Genomic DNA, 17,512 nt, shown 5'->3' with positions numbered 1-17,512 from the left:
GGAGGAGTAGGGGGTTATGCTCTGATTGAAGAACTTTCAAGAAAGTGGGAAAAAGAGAAATTAGAGGCAATGATTACAGACAAATCTTTTGCACAGTGTTGCTATTAGGGACAGGAAAGAAATGAGGTAACTGGAAAACTGGAGTCAGGAAAACAATTTTAATAGAGGACAAATAACAGTATGTTTATATGTTGATGAGAAAAACCTAGCAAATAGTGGAAAGCTGATGTGAAGGAGATACATATACATATACAGAGAGAGCAATGCTTCCCAATAGATTAGAAGAGGATGGGAATGAGTGCATACCTGGAGGGGCTGAACTGACTAGGAGCATGGAGAGTTCATTCCTAGTTATAGGATTAAAGGTACAGAGGCATGTGAGGATCTTGTTGAAGATCTCTTCTGATTTCTTTCTATTTTCTCAGTGAAGTAGAAAGCATGGTTGATGACTTAGAATGAGGACAGGAAAAGGAAAAATTGAAGACAGGAAAGTATGATGGAGTCTTCTAGGACATTAAGAGAATGCTTAAACTTGGCAAACATATAAATGGTTCATTTGAGACTTAGGAGAATATATGCTGAGAAACAAGTTCTTTAAAAGGAGCTAAACTTCTAAGAATGGAACAAATTATGGAAAAGCTAGAACATAGGGCTTTTCAAAGGCTTGAAATGGAAACGTTCTTACCTCATGTGGGTCATATTGTTTGAGGCTTCCACCCTCATTAAATTCAGCCAAGACATCCTTTATCTTCTTGGAAGAATCTAGAGAGACATAATGCACATGTGAAATATTGGTGAACAGCTCATGGGAGCTGGGCCAAGTACATTCTCCCTGTCTAACCTTGGTTATGATGGCGCCAATCCTCATTCCCAGGGCTATCTTGAAAAATCTCACCCTTATCTGCCCTTCTCCCCTCTTATTTCTTTACTTATAGTCTCTCTCCTGTTTTATGAACTATCTTTCTAAAACACAAATGTGATCTGATCATGTCCCTACTCAGTACACTTCCATGGCTCTCAGTTTTCCCAGGATAAAGCTTAACTCCCTTGCTTGGTACATAAGTATGTGGTGATTTGACCTAGACCATTCCTCATCTCTTTCTTTAACCTTCTACTCACCCTACTTTTCAGCCCCATCAAATCACATTTCCATCAGTCCCTGATTACACTGTATATTCATTCACTCCTTCGTTCTTTCATGGAGTCTGTTCTCTATGTTGTAAACTTCACTCAATTCTTGGTATCCAGCTCAAATGACAACTCCTTTGTAAAGTCTTCCTTTATCAGTCAGAGTTCCCTCTCCCGCATCCCACATGACTTGTACACAATTCTGTAACAGAGGTTGCCATATAGTGTTATAACTGCCTCTCTTACTCCTCTCCTGCCCCAGTTCTACCTTGAGATCTATAATTGGTTAGTGAGTCTTTGTATACCATATCACAGTCTGACACATAAGAAAGGTTCAGAAAACCGGTTTACTAGGTGACTACATAAAATCTGAGCAGAAATATTAAAACATTTAAATTTTTGTTGACTAAATAAGATGGATGGGCATTCAGTCCTCTGATGCTCTGTCCTTGGTGCTGAAACAAAGACTCAGAGTCCGTGAAGCATAATGACTTAGAAAATTCTCCTTTCCATTGGAAATAATCTGGAAACTAACAGAAAAAAATATGACTTCTTCTTCTTCTTTTGAGTTTTATAAGGAAATTGGGAGTCTAGAAAAGGGATTCGATAATTGTCATTATAAACCCATCCTGAGTATATCCTGTGCAGTTATCAGAACTCTAGACATCAGAGAAAACCAGGGTCTCTGTGCTCTCCTTGTCTCAGAGTACTGTAGATAATTAAGAGCTTCCCAAGCTCCATTACTGCCATGATATGAAGATCTGAGCAAAGGGCAATGTTATTAAAAATTGACATAGTGTTCCTTGGTGTTTTTACAGAGGGCTATACTCTCTCATAGGCCTGCATAAAGTAGATGTGCACATGGGCTGCTCTCCACGGCTCTGCTGACTTGGATTCGATCAAGCACAAGTTATAGTCATTTTAGAACTGAGACATATTGAAATGCCACAGGAAAATGTTGATGTTGCCTAAAAATGGACATTTCTTCCTGAAATTCAAAACTAATAGCTCAGTGAGATCCAGGCAGCAGATGTCATCAATTTGGGCTGCTTCCACTCAATTCAGGAAACACTATGGAGGGTGAGAGGCTGCAAGGTACTATTGATGAACTAGCTGGGGAGATTATCTGAATAATTGTTCTAATGGCCAGCCTCTAGTTGGGGCCTTTATTGCATAGTCTCATATACTCTCCCCTGCTGATCCATGCACATTTGGTTATATTTTCTTCAGTTTACAGATGAAGAAGCTGAAATTCAGAAAAATTAAGTGACTTGACTAAAAGGGTTTTAATTCAGGTCTAGTTTGGCTCAAAGTCTATATTACTTTCCCTTGAGCACTATTCACTGTTACTCCCCAAACCGTGGCTGACACAAGAGAAAATATAATTAATAATAGCTATAATACAGAAGCTCCATGAAGAACAGACCAGAGAAGTAGAACGAGCAGGAAAGAAGTAAAGTTAGGATGACAGTAAACTTGGGTGGGGGTCCAAGGATGTCCCATACAGGAGGTAGAATTTGAGAGCTGAGGTGTAAAGAATAAGTGAGGCTTAAAAGATGGACAAAAAGTGGAAAGACTATTCTAAGAAGGGGCAGGGTGAACAAAAATACAGAAATGGGCATTACAAGACATCTAGGAAAGGTCAGAACCAGAGAGTAGTTTGGGGCCAGATTTGTGGGAGTCCTGAGTGCCAAGCTAAGGACATTGATTTGAAATTGTTAAAGATTTCCTGAATAGTGGAGTACTGAAATCAAGTCTGTTTTCTAAAGGCCACTCTGGCAACAGAATGGAAGACAACTTAGAATTAGGCCAGAGCTCAGTTAACATTACACATAAATTATGTTCAAATCATTCTATGGGTAGCTCAATTATTTAGAGAAGACTACATTTTAGAATCTATTTTAATGGGAGGTTTTCAGGCCAACCAGAGTGGCCAAATCTGGACTGCATTAAAAAGTACGAATTTGGAAGCATGGGTACCCTTGGTGTTGCTTCTGCAAGAGTAGTAAAGAGCCAACATTTTGACTGAGAACCAGGGAAGTGATTTCACTTGAATTCATACTCTTGATATTATTGTCACATTTTGGAAATTCCACAGTTGATCCTAGCAGAAATCCTATTTTTGGTTCTAAGTGACTATATATTTGCAAAATCCTGATTTATATTTAAATGTATGCTATAAATGCATGACACACACACACATATGTATATACACATACACAAGTATGTTCATCCTATGTTCACATTCAAATAAATAGGCTTTGAAAAGAAAAACACAAAAAGTATATTAAAATCTCCAATTATTAGCCTAAAATTAAGTAGAAAAAAACATCCAAGAGATTGCTGGTTCCTAGATTTCTGTGAGAGTTGTTCTTCACCACACATTTACTTCCATTTGCTTCATGGGCTTTAATGAGCTCATAGTGTTAACACCTGTCCCTTTTTTTAAAAAAGGGAGAAAATCTAATTCTCAAATTTGAGACCCATTCCTTTCTCCTGGGATGTCCTTTGATATTTTATTAGTTCTATTTTTGACAGGCTTCTGGACTGGGTTTCTATTTGCCCAAGGAGGAGTAAGTGGGTACTGCTCCATTCTGTTTCATCTTATGACAGCAAGGAACAATGAGGGTCATCTTCAGAACATTCCTTGATCTTACCCAGGCACCATCTGTGGGTCCAACCGCATAGCCTCAGTAGAGAGCAGAAGCCTATACAGGAGCATCACCACCAGACTCAGAGGAGATCCAATTCTATTCCTAAGTGTCTACAGGAGGGCCATGTCCACAGTTCTTTGTAAGAACTCCTATTTTATTGAGTGCTTACTGTATGCTAGGTACCATCCTACTTATCTTATATGATTTATTTAAATCTCCATAATTACTCTCTAATGTAATAATGATCCCTATTTTATTTTATTTTTAAAGATTTTATTTGAGAGAAAGAGAGGGAGAGAGCACAGAAGGTGGAAAGGCAGAGAAAGAAACAGACTCTCTGCTTAGCAGGCGCCCTCCCCTGCTGAAGTGGGGCTTGATCCCAGGACCCCAGGATCATGACCTGAGCTGAAGGCAGACATTCATCCGACTGAACCCCCAGGCCCACCAGTGGTCCTTATTTCAGAGAAGAAAAAAAACAAGGTTTATGAAATTTAGATGATTCTTTCAGGGGCACATAGCTAGTGAGTGGGTGACTCTGATTTTTAGCATATTTAATAATGTGACACAGCTATTAAAGTCACTGAATATGTGAACCTGGGGAAATCAGAAGATAAGGCCTTTCCTCTGCAACAGTGCCTCTCAAACCTGGCTACCTGGCTACCAGAACCACCTGAGAAGCCTAAATACATTGAAACCTAGGACTCACCCAAGACCAGTTAAGTCAGCATCTCTTTGGAAACTCAGGAATCAAAATATTTTAAAACTTCCTGGATATTCGCATGTACAGTCAAGGTTAAGAACTGCCGTTCTGTGAATGTAATTTTATTGTTAGAAATGAAGACTATCTTAAGAAGCAGCTAAACTTGTTGGATAATTATTGCAAAAGGAAGAAAAGTTTATAACTCTGCTAAATCTAAAATCAACCACGCTTGGCAGACACTCTCTATTGCTGAAGTGGACAAAATGAAGGAATTTTACCCAACAGGTCGACTTATTCAGCTTTGTGGCAAGGCAGGAATACATTCTGTAACTCGCACTGGCAGAACCATCAGCATGCAGTTTTATTCCAAATCAGGGGTCAAGAGCCTCTTTTCCATGATCAAGGTCACTAGTAGTAACAACTACCCTAAGAAGTTTTGATCCCAAATTGTCTCTTTTGCTTTATGTGCCAAGAATTCTGGGACCTTAACCAAACACTCGTTCCTAGTGTTTAAACACATTCAAAGCCTTTTTAAGGAGAAAAACTGGCCCAACTCATAGGCACCTTCACTGCCACGCTTGTGTGGGAGAGGGATGCCCTCCAACTGAACAAGCAGACAAATTAGGAGATTCAGTGTTTACCGGAGAACGGCAGTGATGCTGCCTAAACCAGAACCCAAAGTTGATGAGTCATCTTCTAGCTAAGAACCCTGAGTATGTGACCACTAGTCAGACCATTAAACTCTGAAATAACTATAACTCGACATTTTGAAATGGGAACCTGAAAACCCATAAATGGCCGTGAAATTATAAGTGAATAATGACTCTCCACGCCTCAAAGTCCCCCAAGAGCATCTCAGACTGAATACATGCAGCCACTGCCTGGGGTTCCGGTTTAAATGCAGATTCTGATTCAGCAGGGACTGAGTCCGGGCCTGACATTCTGCATTTCAGGCAAAACCCTCGGTGACACTTATTATGCAGGTGCATGGACCTCACTTTTGATGAGAAGGCCTTCAGTAATGCTCTTGTGTATTTGTGGTTGACTAGTAAGGCCTGTCACAACATAGACAAAACCATGATGCTGAGGCTAGAGGAATATAGTCCATAGACTGAGAAGACTGAAAATGACTCAAACCTGGGAGACAAAGACACAGAAGAAAAGAGAAAGTTGGCCCATGAAAGGGGGAAGAAACCAACAACACCACCTAGATTTTCCTTCTTTTGATGATGGCTTGGAAGTATGAATAAGTTTTCTAAGTATTCCAGGGAGTCAAGAACACAGTGAGGTGCCCAAAAGCAAGAGTGGAGTTTCCCAAGGGTTCTGGAAAGACGGAGAATGAGGTGAGAACAGAGATGCCAGATCCAGGAGCCGTACATCAAGAGGCCCACCTTTTCATCCAGGAGGAGTCAGGCCCCAAAGTGAAATGTGGGGAACCCGTGTAAGAAGCCCAGCTTTGGAAGCATCGACACATTCTCCCAGCTACGCTTCTTTTCCTGTGCACTGTTTCTGCCCAGCCTAGAGCCACTGCCTGGAATAAATTCAACGTTCAATAAAGGTTGGTGGAATGAAGGAGGACTAGAAAAGGCACTGGGATTATTGTCCGCATTCCATATGTCCTGTATTTCCAGGGGCATAGGGAGAAAAGCTGGACCAGTGGTGGACAACCTTGGCTGCATGGTGGACTCACATGGTGAGCTTTAAACAGCACTGATGCCTGGATCCTACACCTACAGATTAGGACTCAGTGATCCTGGGGTTGGGGTGGGGTTTTGGGTGGACAGGGCACTGGAAGGGTTGAAAGCCTCCTAGGTATTTCTAGTGCACAGCCAAGGCTGAGGACCTCTGAGGTCTGCGAATCTACTAAGGGGAACCAGTGGAGGTGGTTAATTCTGCACAGTGCTACATATAGAATAAGAGAAAACTACTTTACATCAAAAGTAGAGGGTTTGGGGGCTCATATCCGAGAGCCCTCTTTAAGAAACTGAGAATTTCTGATTCACCATAAGTGCTATGAATGACTGGTACGGCTTATTTGTACAAGGGACATTGGTATTGATAGCAAAACTTCCCACTTTTTCTTCAAATAATTTGGCCTCATTAGTCATAGCCCACATGAAGGGGGAGGAATGGATCAGACAATCTGCATTTTCTTGTGACTCAGAGTGTGGCCCATGGACCAGCAGCATCAGCAGCCTAGAAGCTTGTCCAAAATGCAGCATCTCAGAACTCTCCCAGATCTACTGAGTCAGAATTGGCATTTTAACAAGATCTCCAGGAGATTCGTGTGCATATTCAAACCTGAGAGCTACTGTTTCATAGAAGCCTAACCCTATCCATAGATTCTGACTGCTTGTGGGTAGAGGCCTGGTCATCAGAATGAAAGGAAGGCCAGCTGTGCTACGAGAGACGTAAGGGAGAAATAGTGGTGGTTTCCTTCCGAGTTGGAAACAATGACAATGAGACATGACCCTTTATGGACCCAGGACTTCAAGAACATTGGATTAACTCTCACTCCACTGACTCATGTAAATAATAAGGTTTCAATGGAGCTTACTTAGAGCCTTACATTGTTCCATAAACCAGCCCTAAACATTTTCTCTGACTCCCATATTAACACTGACAGGTTTGAATTTTGAGCTGTAATTTACCTACATCTTAAAGTCAGAGACTTTGCGTTGATCTGATTCTAATGAAATATATTTCTTAATAGCACAATTTATCTGATTCATGCTTCTTAGATGTATTTTAAAATTTTGCTCTATTATAGTTTAATTGACATGCAAATATATAATATATACATTAATCCCTCCACTGTATCACTGAAGGCTGAGCTCTAGTGGGTACTTTTTGTTTAATTTACTGGAACTGGATTGAAGCAAACTGAATTTGACCTGGGACTGAGAACTTTGGTTCTAATTCTTATTCTACCACTGACTTTCTGTGTGACCTTGGGGAAATCATGGAGTGATTCTCAGTGATTGAACACAGGACTCAGTGTTCTCATTGTAAGATGGGTAGGAGTTAGATCTGATGGTGCCTTAAAATTTCTCCCAGGTGTAAAAAAGTCTACAAAATCTAGCAACCATGGACTGATGTCGAAAATGTTTAATTTTTGGAGAATTAAAAGTTAAAATTGATGCTTTATCATTTTTTCCCTTTCTGAAAAAGCTGATAGCTTTGTCCTTGACAAATTATGGAAAAATAATCGCCTCTCCCCGAATATCAGGATTAGTACAATAACCCCATTTTATCTCTATTTGAAGCTGTTAGAAGAGGGTCAGTAGGAGGCTTCCCCATGAGCTCATGCCCTCTGAGGCTGAAAAGAAACCTGTTTCAGCATAGAAACTAAGTATTAGAAGGGCTAAGATGGTCATTTAATCAACTGGACACCCAGGGAAAGAAAACTCAATTGCTTTGAAGTCAATTCTGTTCTATCTTGGGCAGGTCAATGAATCCCTTGCTTTAAGTCCTTCTTTGATGATTTTCTCCCACTCCTAGGGCTACTTCTGGAAACCATTCAAAATTAACTACACACCTCCTCCCCCAACAGCACTTTTTATTTATTTACTTATTTGAATCTCCCCTTATCCTGCAAACAGGCATAGTACTCGCAGGCACTTTTTTGTAACTCTGCTGTGAGGCCCCTCACCATACTGGCCGCACTTCTCAAACACCTCCTGGTTTGTCCCTATCCATTGTACACTGTGGTGCCAAGGGACGAATTCAGCTTCCAAAGGAATCTGATCAGGGTAGACACAATGTGGGTACCAGTTTGCCTTGTGACATACTGTGAGACTATTAATACATCCGATGATCACAATCAGTTGTTCGGCTAAATAAGATAATGTATCAAAAGATATCTCCCCAGCCCCTAGAAGTCTTGCTTCTGGAAAGTACTGAACAACACAGGAACACCTCATGATATACTGTGTGCCAGCTAGTCTCCAAAGAGCACTGTCCACAGTCTCCCTGCACCCTGTGTGAGCTGCTCTCCCATGAGAAGCACAGTTCATGCCCTCACCCCGCTGCAACTGGGCCAGCCCAGTGGAATGTGGAGATAGTTCTGTTTAGGGACCTCAGAGTCCAGGTGTTAAAAAGGCCTGCTTTTATGCTCTTAGGAGTCCGGGGCCACATGTAAGAAGTCCAGGCTAGCCGGCTGGAGAAAGGCTGCGTGGAGAGGCCCTGGGAGATGGCAAAGCACTTAGGGAGAAAGCAGTCCCATGGAGGAATGCTGAGGTAACAGCATGGCAGTGAGTAAGCCTGCTGGACCCTGTGAGGCATCCCACCCGAAGCCCCACACACTGCAGAGCCCAGCCATCCCCGCTGGGCCCCGTCCAGATTCCCAAGCAACAGAATCATGGGAAAAAAACCAAAATGGCTGTTAGAACGCAAGAGGCTGAAGTTGTTTTGATGCAGCAGTAGATAACTGGATTGCACAGATAATTGTTAGGGTGAGGAGAACAGCATACGAAATAGCCTCGCATGTCTATTTTACACACATGCACATGCACAGGCACGTAGTGGTTATCACTGGGAGACGGGATTGTGGGTAGCTTTACATTTCATCTGTTTTCATTTTTATACTTGTTTTTATTTTGTGACAAAAATATTCTTAATACCACAGTATGTTTTTTACAAGCATTTTACTGAATCACATTCAGCTTACCAGATAGAAACGTATCAACTCCGTGTGTGTGTGTGTGTGTGTATGTGTGTGTGCATATAAAATACTTATCTACATCTCCAAGGATGGTTTTAACATGGCGTCCCCCCCACAGCAGAAGGCCACCAGGAAGGTATAGGGGTTTTGTTATATAAACAGAATACACCAAGAGCCTCTTATCCTGAAATTCTTGGCCCCCTCTACCTGGTAACCCCACTGGGGAAAGTTCCCCATTCTTGGGCTGTACACTCTGGCTATTCCACTACCACGAAGCTCCTGTTTATGTAGTTACGGAAGAGTGGTTGCTATGGTAATGCAATCTGACTGAATACCAGCATGTGTCTAAAATTGGTAGAAGTGCCTTTTCCAGGGTTTCCTCTGAGGATTAACCATTTTCCAAGAACTGTAGCTTTTTTCCCTCTCCTGTTACAATAACAGCTCCAGGGCACCTTGTGCAGTCCCGGGAACCTTGTTCAGTCCCAGGACACAAACAAGATGAGGAGGGGTCAGAAAAAAACGCTAATCGTTGAAAAAGAGACCCGAGCCACAAAGGAACCCCTTCCTAGTAAATACTCCGGCTTCTTTTTGACCCCTGCCTCCTGTACTGCTTTGCCACATGTGGACCCCTCTGTTTCTCTGCTCCCTCTACCCACTCCTCTTTTTGCCAGGCCATCTTGCAGGTTCTTCTGTCTTCTTCTCACTTCTTTCCCTTCTCTGACCGGAGGCTGCAGGCAGACCCTTGGTCCTCATGTGCTTGCTATCTGAAGTGCTTTCATTCTTGTTGTCGCCCCCTCCTTGCTGCCTCCACACAATGATTCCCATGTCAGAGCTGGAGCCTAGCTCTCCTTCCCACTCTCTTCCCATCACCAATCCTCCCAGGCCCATAGGAAACCTCTCTTGCAAAGCAGTGTCCTCCACAATGGGCACTTATTTATCATTCTTGCCCCCAATCCTTTCTTACCACCACCACCACGGGTCCTAGGCTCCGAGTCTGTGACCTGCTTGCAGTACCATGATGACCACTCTTCCCTGCCTTCCCAACCACTTCCTCTGCCTGCAGTGCTCTCCACTACTGCCTCCTCCTAGTGTTTCTGGCATCCGGAAACCAGCCCTGCGTCAGGAAGCCTCCCACCAGGCTAGGCGAGGTCTCCTCCTCGGTGCTCCCCACTCCTTAGCACCTGTCATACGGAACATCATCGTTTGAGTCCCAGCTATCTCTCCCTACTAGGCGGGGAGCTCCTTGAGGGCAGGGCTTGCGTCTCCCTCATTGCTGGTTCCCTGGAACCTGGTGCGTCTGAATATAGAAGGGGATATGTCATCACTATCCCCAAATCAACCTTGCCAACCCGTCCCCACCAGCCTTAAATAATAATGTCGGCATCTGCCCTGGGTCCACAGACTCCAGGGATTATCTCTGCTGGCTTCCATTGGTTCTTCCAGCACAGGTTTCCACAGGTCAGCATTTGTTCATTGCCACAGTCCTCCCTAGCCCCGATACTCCGCTCAGACTAGATTTCATCCCACGGACCCTGCTCTACCTCCCTGATCTGGCAGCTTCTATATTCAGGCCACCAGATCCATGGCCCTGGACTCAGCCACCTTGGTCCCAAGCCATGCTTTGACCCAAGGCATCCTACTAAACCCACCCTCCTCTCCTTCTCTCCACAGAGCCCATAGGTTCTCCTCACCACCCATACACAACCCTCTTTGTGCCTCTCTCCCTTTGTTTCTGTTGTTTCTCACCCTCCCCTACTATCTACATAGTACTCACATTTTACACTTCTGTCCTCCATAGCGGTCCTCCCAGCTGAATCCTCTGTTGTGGGGTAAATTGTATCCCCTCCCCTGTAAAATCATATTTTTGAAGTCTTGACCCTGGCCCCAGTGCCTCAGACTATGACCTTATTGGGAAATAGGATCCTTACAGATGTAGCTAGTTAAGATAAAGTCATATTGGAATAGGGTGGATCTAATCCAATATGACTGTGTCCATATAAAAAGGGAAATTTGGATATGGATATACACACACACACACACACACTCTTAGGGAGAATGTCATGGAGAGACAGGTAGAAGGCAGCCATCTACAAGCCAAGGACAGAAGCCTAGAACAATTCTTCCCTTACAGTCCTCAGGAGGAACCAACCCTACTGATATCTTGACTTTGCACTTCTAACCTCCAGAACCATTAGATACTTACTGTGGGTCTAAGACAACCAGATTGTGAGTACTTTGTCACAGGAACCTAGCAAACTAATACACTCCCCCATACCAATTTCCTCTAGCTTTCAATTCCCTTCTCCCTTGTGTGCTCAGTTTAGACAGCTCTGCCAGAAGTATTTGCCTGCTGCCTTAAACCTGCTCTTTGCTTGTGTTATGAACACATTTCTGATTCCCAAACCAGATTCTGATTCCTCAAGAGCAAACCTTTTCTTTGTGCTTCCTTTTCATCCCTGAGAGGGACCAGTACTTGGATGACATACAGAGTGTGCTGAATTATATGGAATTTACCCCAGAAGATGACATCTTGCTCCTTGTCAATACATTATAGAGTCTCTCTAAGCCCATCCAGGTCAGACAGGAGGCTGAGCTTTAGGGAGCCAAGAGGGAAACTAACCAGAAGTCCCATGTGGGTTCTGGTTGACTGTGAGGAGCACAGCGTCATGGGTGTCAGGCCTGGGAGGAATCATAGGAAGAGATCATCTAGTCCAACTCTTTCATCATATAGAAGAGGACACAGGCTCTGGAGGGCTCGAGGCTGTCACATCACAGAGAGCAAGAGCCGCAGGTGGTACTGGAACCCAATCATTAGATTCCCAGACCAGTACTGTGGACAAGAGCTGCTGGCCCTGTGGGAGCAGGGCAGCTGCCAAAAGGGCATACAAGGGCTCCCTGGGCAAGCTTTGTAGGGCAGGTCAACTTGCCAGCAGCCTAGTGATTTACAAAAGTGCCAGTATAATTAACAGGAAGGGAGAGGTGATTAGAACAAAGAGACGGGGCAGGCATGCCACGGAGAGGTCTGCCCAGCAAAGGGCTCTTGTAAAACGCTGGGGTCACTGCACAAACACTATGGTTGCCGCGTGTGCCGAGGGCAGTGGTCCAGTGGAGTTCCAGCCCGGGTAAATTCCCATCTTGTCAGGATTAGGAGTAGTCTAAGGAGGGCCCAGCTGTTGTGCCCCCATGGGAACATTGGCTTTGTCATCAGTGTGTCCTGATGCACTGCAATTGTTCCTGGGTATAACCACCAGGAAACCAAGAGCCCCCATTGAAAGGTCAGGCTTATTCAGAACAAAGTCAAGAAAGAGACACACATCAGAATTCTATATCTTACTGAAAAAAAGCCCTGGGTCCAAACACAAGAGTATATTAAAGCCAGTGACTGAGTAACTTTATAACTATGCAGCCTTCAGCCTTTCAAAAATTATGTTATAATAATAGGCGTTAATGACTTGAGAAAATACCATTTTATGTTAGGCAGAAAATGTAGACTAAAAAAAAAAAAAGGCACTGTATACTCAGGAACTCAACCACATAACACAATAAGCACAGGAGGGCAGTACTCCAAAATGTTCGTGATTTTGGCTGTGATTTTCAACCTATTCTTTATTTTTTCCCTTGTATTATTCCAAATTTCTATGGTGAGTGGGTATCATTTATGAAGTGTAAAGATAATTGTTTTTATGTTTAAGGACACCGGTTCTGTGTTTATAAGGAAATATAACCTGTCCCAACCTCATTCTCTGTGGCTTTGCAACAATTACACCACTGGGCTCTCTCCAGAAATGTTCTCCCCCACCAAGAGGAAATCTTGCCCCAGGTGGGTCAACCCATTTACTCACACTCTGAATATTTCTGGAGTTGGTCAAATTCTTCCGGCGTGAGGGAGACCCACCGTTCTTCACTCATCTTTAAGCTGGGTGTGAGTGCTTGAGGCAGGCAATGGAGTTCTGGTCACCAGGGTGAAACTGAGGCCCAGCCCAGGGCCTGGCTCATTGCAGGAAGGTGATGCACTGGCCCTTCGGGAGACTCTGAGGACCCTCGGGTCTCTGGTGGTGGTGGGCCCCTTTCAGCAGATGCAAGAAGGCCTGTGCTAGTGTTCCAACAGCATGCTTCTATCCGTAGTCAATGTCGTCAGAAATCCTGTCTCCTCCTGGGCAGAAGTAGAAAAGACATTGTGAATGGGAGGGTTAGAATCATAAGTCACCCTTTCTTACATAAGAAATCCCCAACTGTTCTCTGGGGAAAGACCTACAGAAGGTAGCGGTTCCCAGGGTGTGTGTGTGGGTCTCCTCTGCGAAGTCTGCAGAGGACGTATGGACCAGACCAGCACAATTCCAGTTGGGTGGCCTGTCTGAATTGGTACTCACACTCAGGAAAGGTGTAGTAGGACCACCTGAGGGCATCCTCAAGGTGTGAAAATGCGTCAGGCTACCAGATGCCTCATGAGTTGAGTAGGGGCAGTACTTAACTGCTGTGATTTGAAAGCTAAGCCAGTCTCTCCTCCATGGATTTCTAAATTCCACCATTACTCTGGACATCTAAACACCCCCAAGGCTGGCTAACATCCCAGTGACTGAGGTGGTTTTCTACGAAGGTGGTTAGAAAAAAGACCTGTCCGCCCCAGTGCAGGGGAACTTGTGGGAGGGAAAGGGGATGGATTCAGACAGAAGCTTAACATCTTTTCCGTGAAGCCCTCCTAGCACAGTGAGCTCTGGCAGTCAGTCATACCCTCAGTCATGAAGTCCACTGAGCGAGTTCTGAAACTGATGTGGTGGGTCAAGGCCAGCATTTAGAAACACCAAATAGGGGCACCTGGGTGGCTCAGTGGGTTAAAACCTCTGCCTTCGGCTCAGGTCATGATCCCGGGGTCCTGGGATCGAGCGCCGAATCGGGCTCTCTGCTGGGCAGGGAGCCTGCTTCCTCCTCTCTGCCTGCCTCTCTGCTTACTTGTGATTTCTGTCTGTCAAATAAATAAATAAAATCTTAAAAACAAAAAACAAAAAAACAAAGCACCAAACAGAATAGGATAGAGTGGGATGGTATGAAATGGAGTAAAAAATAAGAGCACATCTCCTTTCATAATACGTGTTTATTGATCATAATGTAAAAATGTATTTCTTATTCTGGGTTGAGGTTTAAAAAAAAAATGTTGGAAAGCCACCAGCCTAATAGGGGGAGAAATACAGACCGATGTTACCAAAGAAGCTTGATTTTCGTAAAACAGGATCCACACTGGGGGGTCAGACATCAAGTTAAGTCTGGAAGCCTGGAGCCTATGAGGGACGGTGGAGGGGCTGGATGAGACCACCTGGTGAGGAGGCGGGTTTGTGCAGCTCTCTGGGGGAGCTCGTGGACTTGGTTGGTGTGGACCTCAAGGACAGGCCAGAAGCTTAAGGGAAGAGGTGGGAAGGAGACTCTGGCTCTGGAAGGAGGACCTTCCACAATCAGAGAGCTCCACCAGCAGGTGGGAATGCATGGCAAGGGAGTGAGGTTATCTGCATCCCCAGGAGCACAAGTTCCAGTTTCTCTTCTTAAAATGTTCGATTCTCTCCCTAATCCACTGCCCATCTGGATTCTGCTCCTTGGTACCTGCTCTCCCCAGGGTCCCTGGGACACAACTGTCAATCCAGTAGGCATTTTCAGGCCTTCCTTGCTTCGTTTGCTTCTCTTTGTAACTCTGCCATGGCAGGAAACCATCTTATCTTATCTTCTACAGTGTTCCCCCTCAGTCTCCTTCCACTTCTTTGGCCATCATTAAATACTGGCATTTCCCAAATCCCAACCTCGGCTCTCTCCTGGCTCCATATTCCTTCCCTGAGGGGCCTACTGCCACAGCTTCAGTGACCCCAGGCCCGCTGCCCCCAAGCCCTGAATTCTTTCCTCAGTCCAGATCTGAATATCCAACTGTCTGCTGTGACTCCTCTGTGTGTCCCAGACCACCCCCAATCAGCACGTTCCCAGGGTCCCAACCTGTCCCTCCTCTACATTCTGGTCGCACCCTGAGATGAGCGAGGACGCAGGCCAGAAGCCCAAGGCTCAGCCTCAGCTGTTTCCCCTTCCTCGCCTGCCAAAGACAGGTGCCGCTCTCCAGAGTGACCGTCCATTGTGTGTCCCCTCCTCTGTCATGCCAGCTTCATCAGCTCAGACCCTCATCGCCTCACGCCCAGTCTCTACCAATGGCATCCCGATGGGCTCCCGCCTTGCCTTTTATTCTCCTGCCCTGGGTCTGCTCTACATGGCCAACTAGTCCACATCTCTCCCGGCAATAAAATTCTTCAGTGGTTTTCTATGGCCTACAGAATAAAATGTAATCTTCTTTTTGTGATACATAAAGCTCTTTAAGATCTGCCCTCTGATGATCAATTCAGTCCAAAAGTGAGGGGTGACCTTTAGAAACATTTTCCATCATACCAGGGAATTCAACATTACCACCAATGTTACTATGGCTGTGGCTGTCATTTAGAGAACACTTACTGTACCCTACATGCTTTACAGAGATTAGGCCATTTGTCCTCCCAATGAACATGTACATTCAGCATCGTCTTCCCTATTTTTATGAGAAAAATGAGGCAAGGTGTTCAGTAAATATGGTACAGAGAAAAAAGGAGCCTCCAAGCTTTTAAGCATGACTCTTTGGCCGTATCATTCTGCATACTTCCAGAAACACAGAGGTAGGGCGGAGGGGACAGAGAGACGCATTGCCTGAGAGAACACCATGGAACTCCAAGTCTCAAGACAGGGGCTTTGAAACCTGCTCTACCTCCTATTTGCTATTTGACATTAGACAAATTTTGTGTTTCTTGATCCTTGGTTTCTTCCCTTCAAAAATGGGGATACTAATAAAAATCTCACTGAGCTAGTGCTAGGAGAGAATTAATATATACAAAACCCAAACAGAGAACCCCAAAACCTCACCTAACATAATGCCTAATATGCAGTGGGCACTCAATAAGTAATCATCATCATCCTAATTGCAAATACAGCACTTAGCAATATGACTTAAGCAATCAGCTGACGGCAGTCAGGTGTCAAGTCTTTGTGCTGTGTGGCAGACTTCTGAACTTGATCTTCTGCTCCAAACTGCTGCAATTTTATAATTGCTCACCAGACTTTATCCACGAGTTTTAGCACCCAGTGATGAATCTTGCCTGGATTAATTATTTTATTATTTTATTTGTTTTTTAGGGAGAGGGAGAGTGCGCAAGTGGGGGAGGGTGCAGAGGGAGAGAGGGAGAGGGCGAATCTTAAACAGCCCCCACACCCAGTGCAGAGTCCAGCGTAGACCTCTATGCCATGACCGTGAGATTACAACTTGCGCCAAAATCAAGAGTTAGATGCTTAATCCAATGAGCCACCTCTGTGGCGTTTCTGGATTAATTATTATTATGAAAGAGAATTTCTAATTCTGTCACTCCCTCTGTATTTATTAGTTTGGATTCTACTGTAAGGAAGAGCTTTCTCTTTATTTCTTTATATCAGTTTACTTATATTTTTTATATTATAAATGCTATATCTATATAAACTATAAATACATATGTAAATATATAAGTAAGTATGAACGTATGTTATGTTTACATATTAGATATATATTTCTATTAACAGACTCTTATTTTATTCAGGGGATTATAATCCATCACTATCATTACTTGTTTTGATTGGAATTGTCCCAGATTTGGCCAGTGGAACTCATTCAAGTTGACTTCTTGTTCTTCAGACACCTCCCCATCATTCTTTGAGTACATCTTTATTTTCTAGTACTACAAAATGTTTCAGTCTCACCCTGCACTTCCTCAGTTGTCCTGAAATCAGTCATTTCTCCAAAGCACAGATTCCTTTTGCTGGAGAATAGTATTTGAAATCAAGTTTTGGGCACTAGGTATGTGCATCGCTACTGGAGTGTTGTAGCTTCTAGACTTTATCAGGGCCTGGAAATACATGCAGGAATACACACACATCTCGTCTCTGGCTGGCTGGTTGTCTACCCAGCCACCTGTTCATGTAAAAAACCCCAAGTTCATACTCAGACCTCCAGCCATAATCCAATATTACTGTGTCAACTCTAGACTTCTCCTCATTCCATATTTTTCAGCTCCATTCCCCAACAAACTTCATTTCCATTGTCTACAATATATTTATTTGCTCAATCCTTAAATACACAGAAGAGAGTTTCAGAATTGCTAGCCACAACTCTGTGAAAAACAAAAACGAGTTGGAGATTTGTTAACAGTTCTTTTGTTTTCAGCCAACAAAGCACGTCTTCCAAGTCCTATTTGCAAAAGTTACTTAGATCCGTTCTTTCACACTTCTATTCATTTCTGCTTGTATTTCACTCTAGAGTTTTCCCCTCCATTCCCAGTGATTCTT

The 17,512-nt window shown here is 43.9% G+C and overlaps 1 protein-coding gene across 5 annotated transcripts in view; it reads right to left on the bottom strand.

Annotated features, from left to right (window-relative positions):
- Positions 1-17,512, bottom strand: part of DGKG (diacylglycerol kinase gamma) — a 209,932-nt gene that overhangs the window by 158,859 nt on the left and 33,561 nt on the right. For 4 of the 5 annotated variants that reach the window (XR_009350976.1, XM_059163209.1, XM_059163206.1 and 1 more), the window contains exons 2-3: positions 12,988-13,298; positions 686-762 (exon numbers count right to left, since the gene is read on the bottom strand). Coding sequence is in view for 3 of the 5 variants with exons in the window: in XM_059163209.1 (XP_059019192.1) it covers positions 686-762; positions 12,988-13,054 (144 nt within the window). In the remaining 2 variants the exon portion in view is untranslated. Of the gene's footprint in view, positions 1-685; positions 763-12,987; positions 13,299-17,512 lie in introns of those variants that run through there. The other variant, XM_059163208.1, reaches the window with a different exon arrangement.

This window comes from Mustela lutreola, chromosome 2 (assembly GCF_030435805.1).
Source record: "Mustela lutreola isolate mMusLut2 chromosome 2, mMusLut2.pri, whole genome shotgun sequence".
Classification (NCBI taxonomy): Eukaryota; Metazoa; Chordata; class Mammalia; order Carnivora; family Mustelidae; genus Mustela; species Mustela lutreola.
Note: the sequence above shows the minus strand (reverse complement) of the source record. Positions and strands in the feature narration are given on the sequence as shown.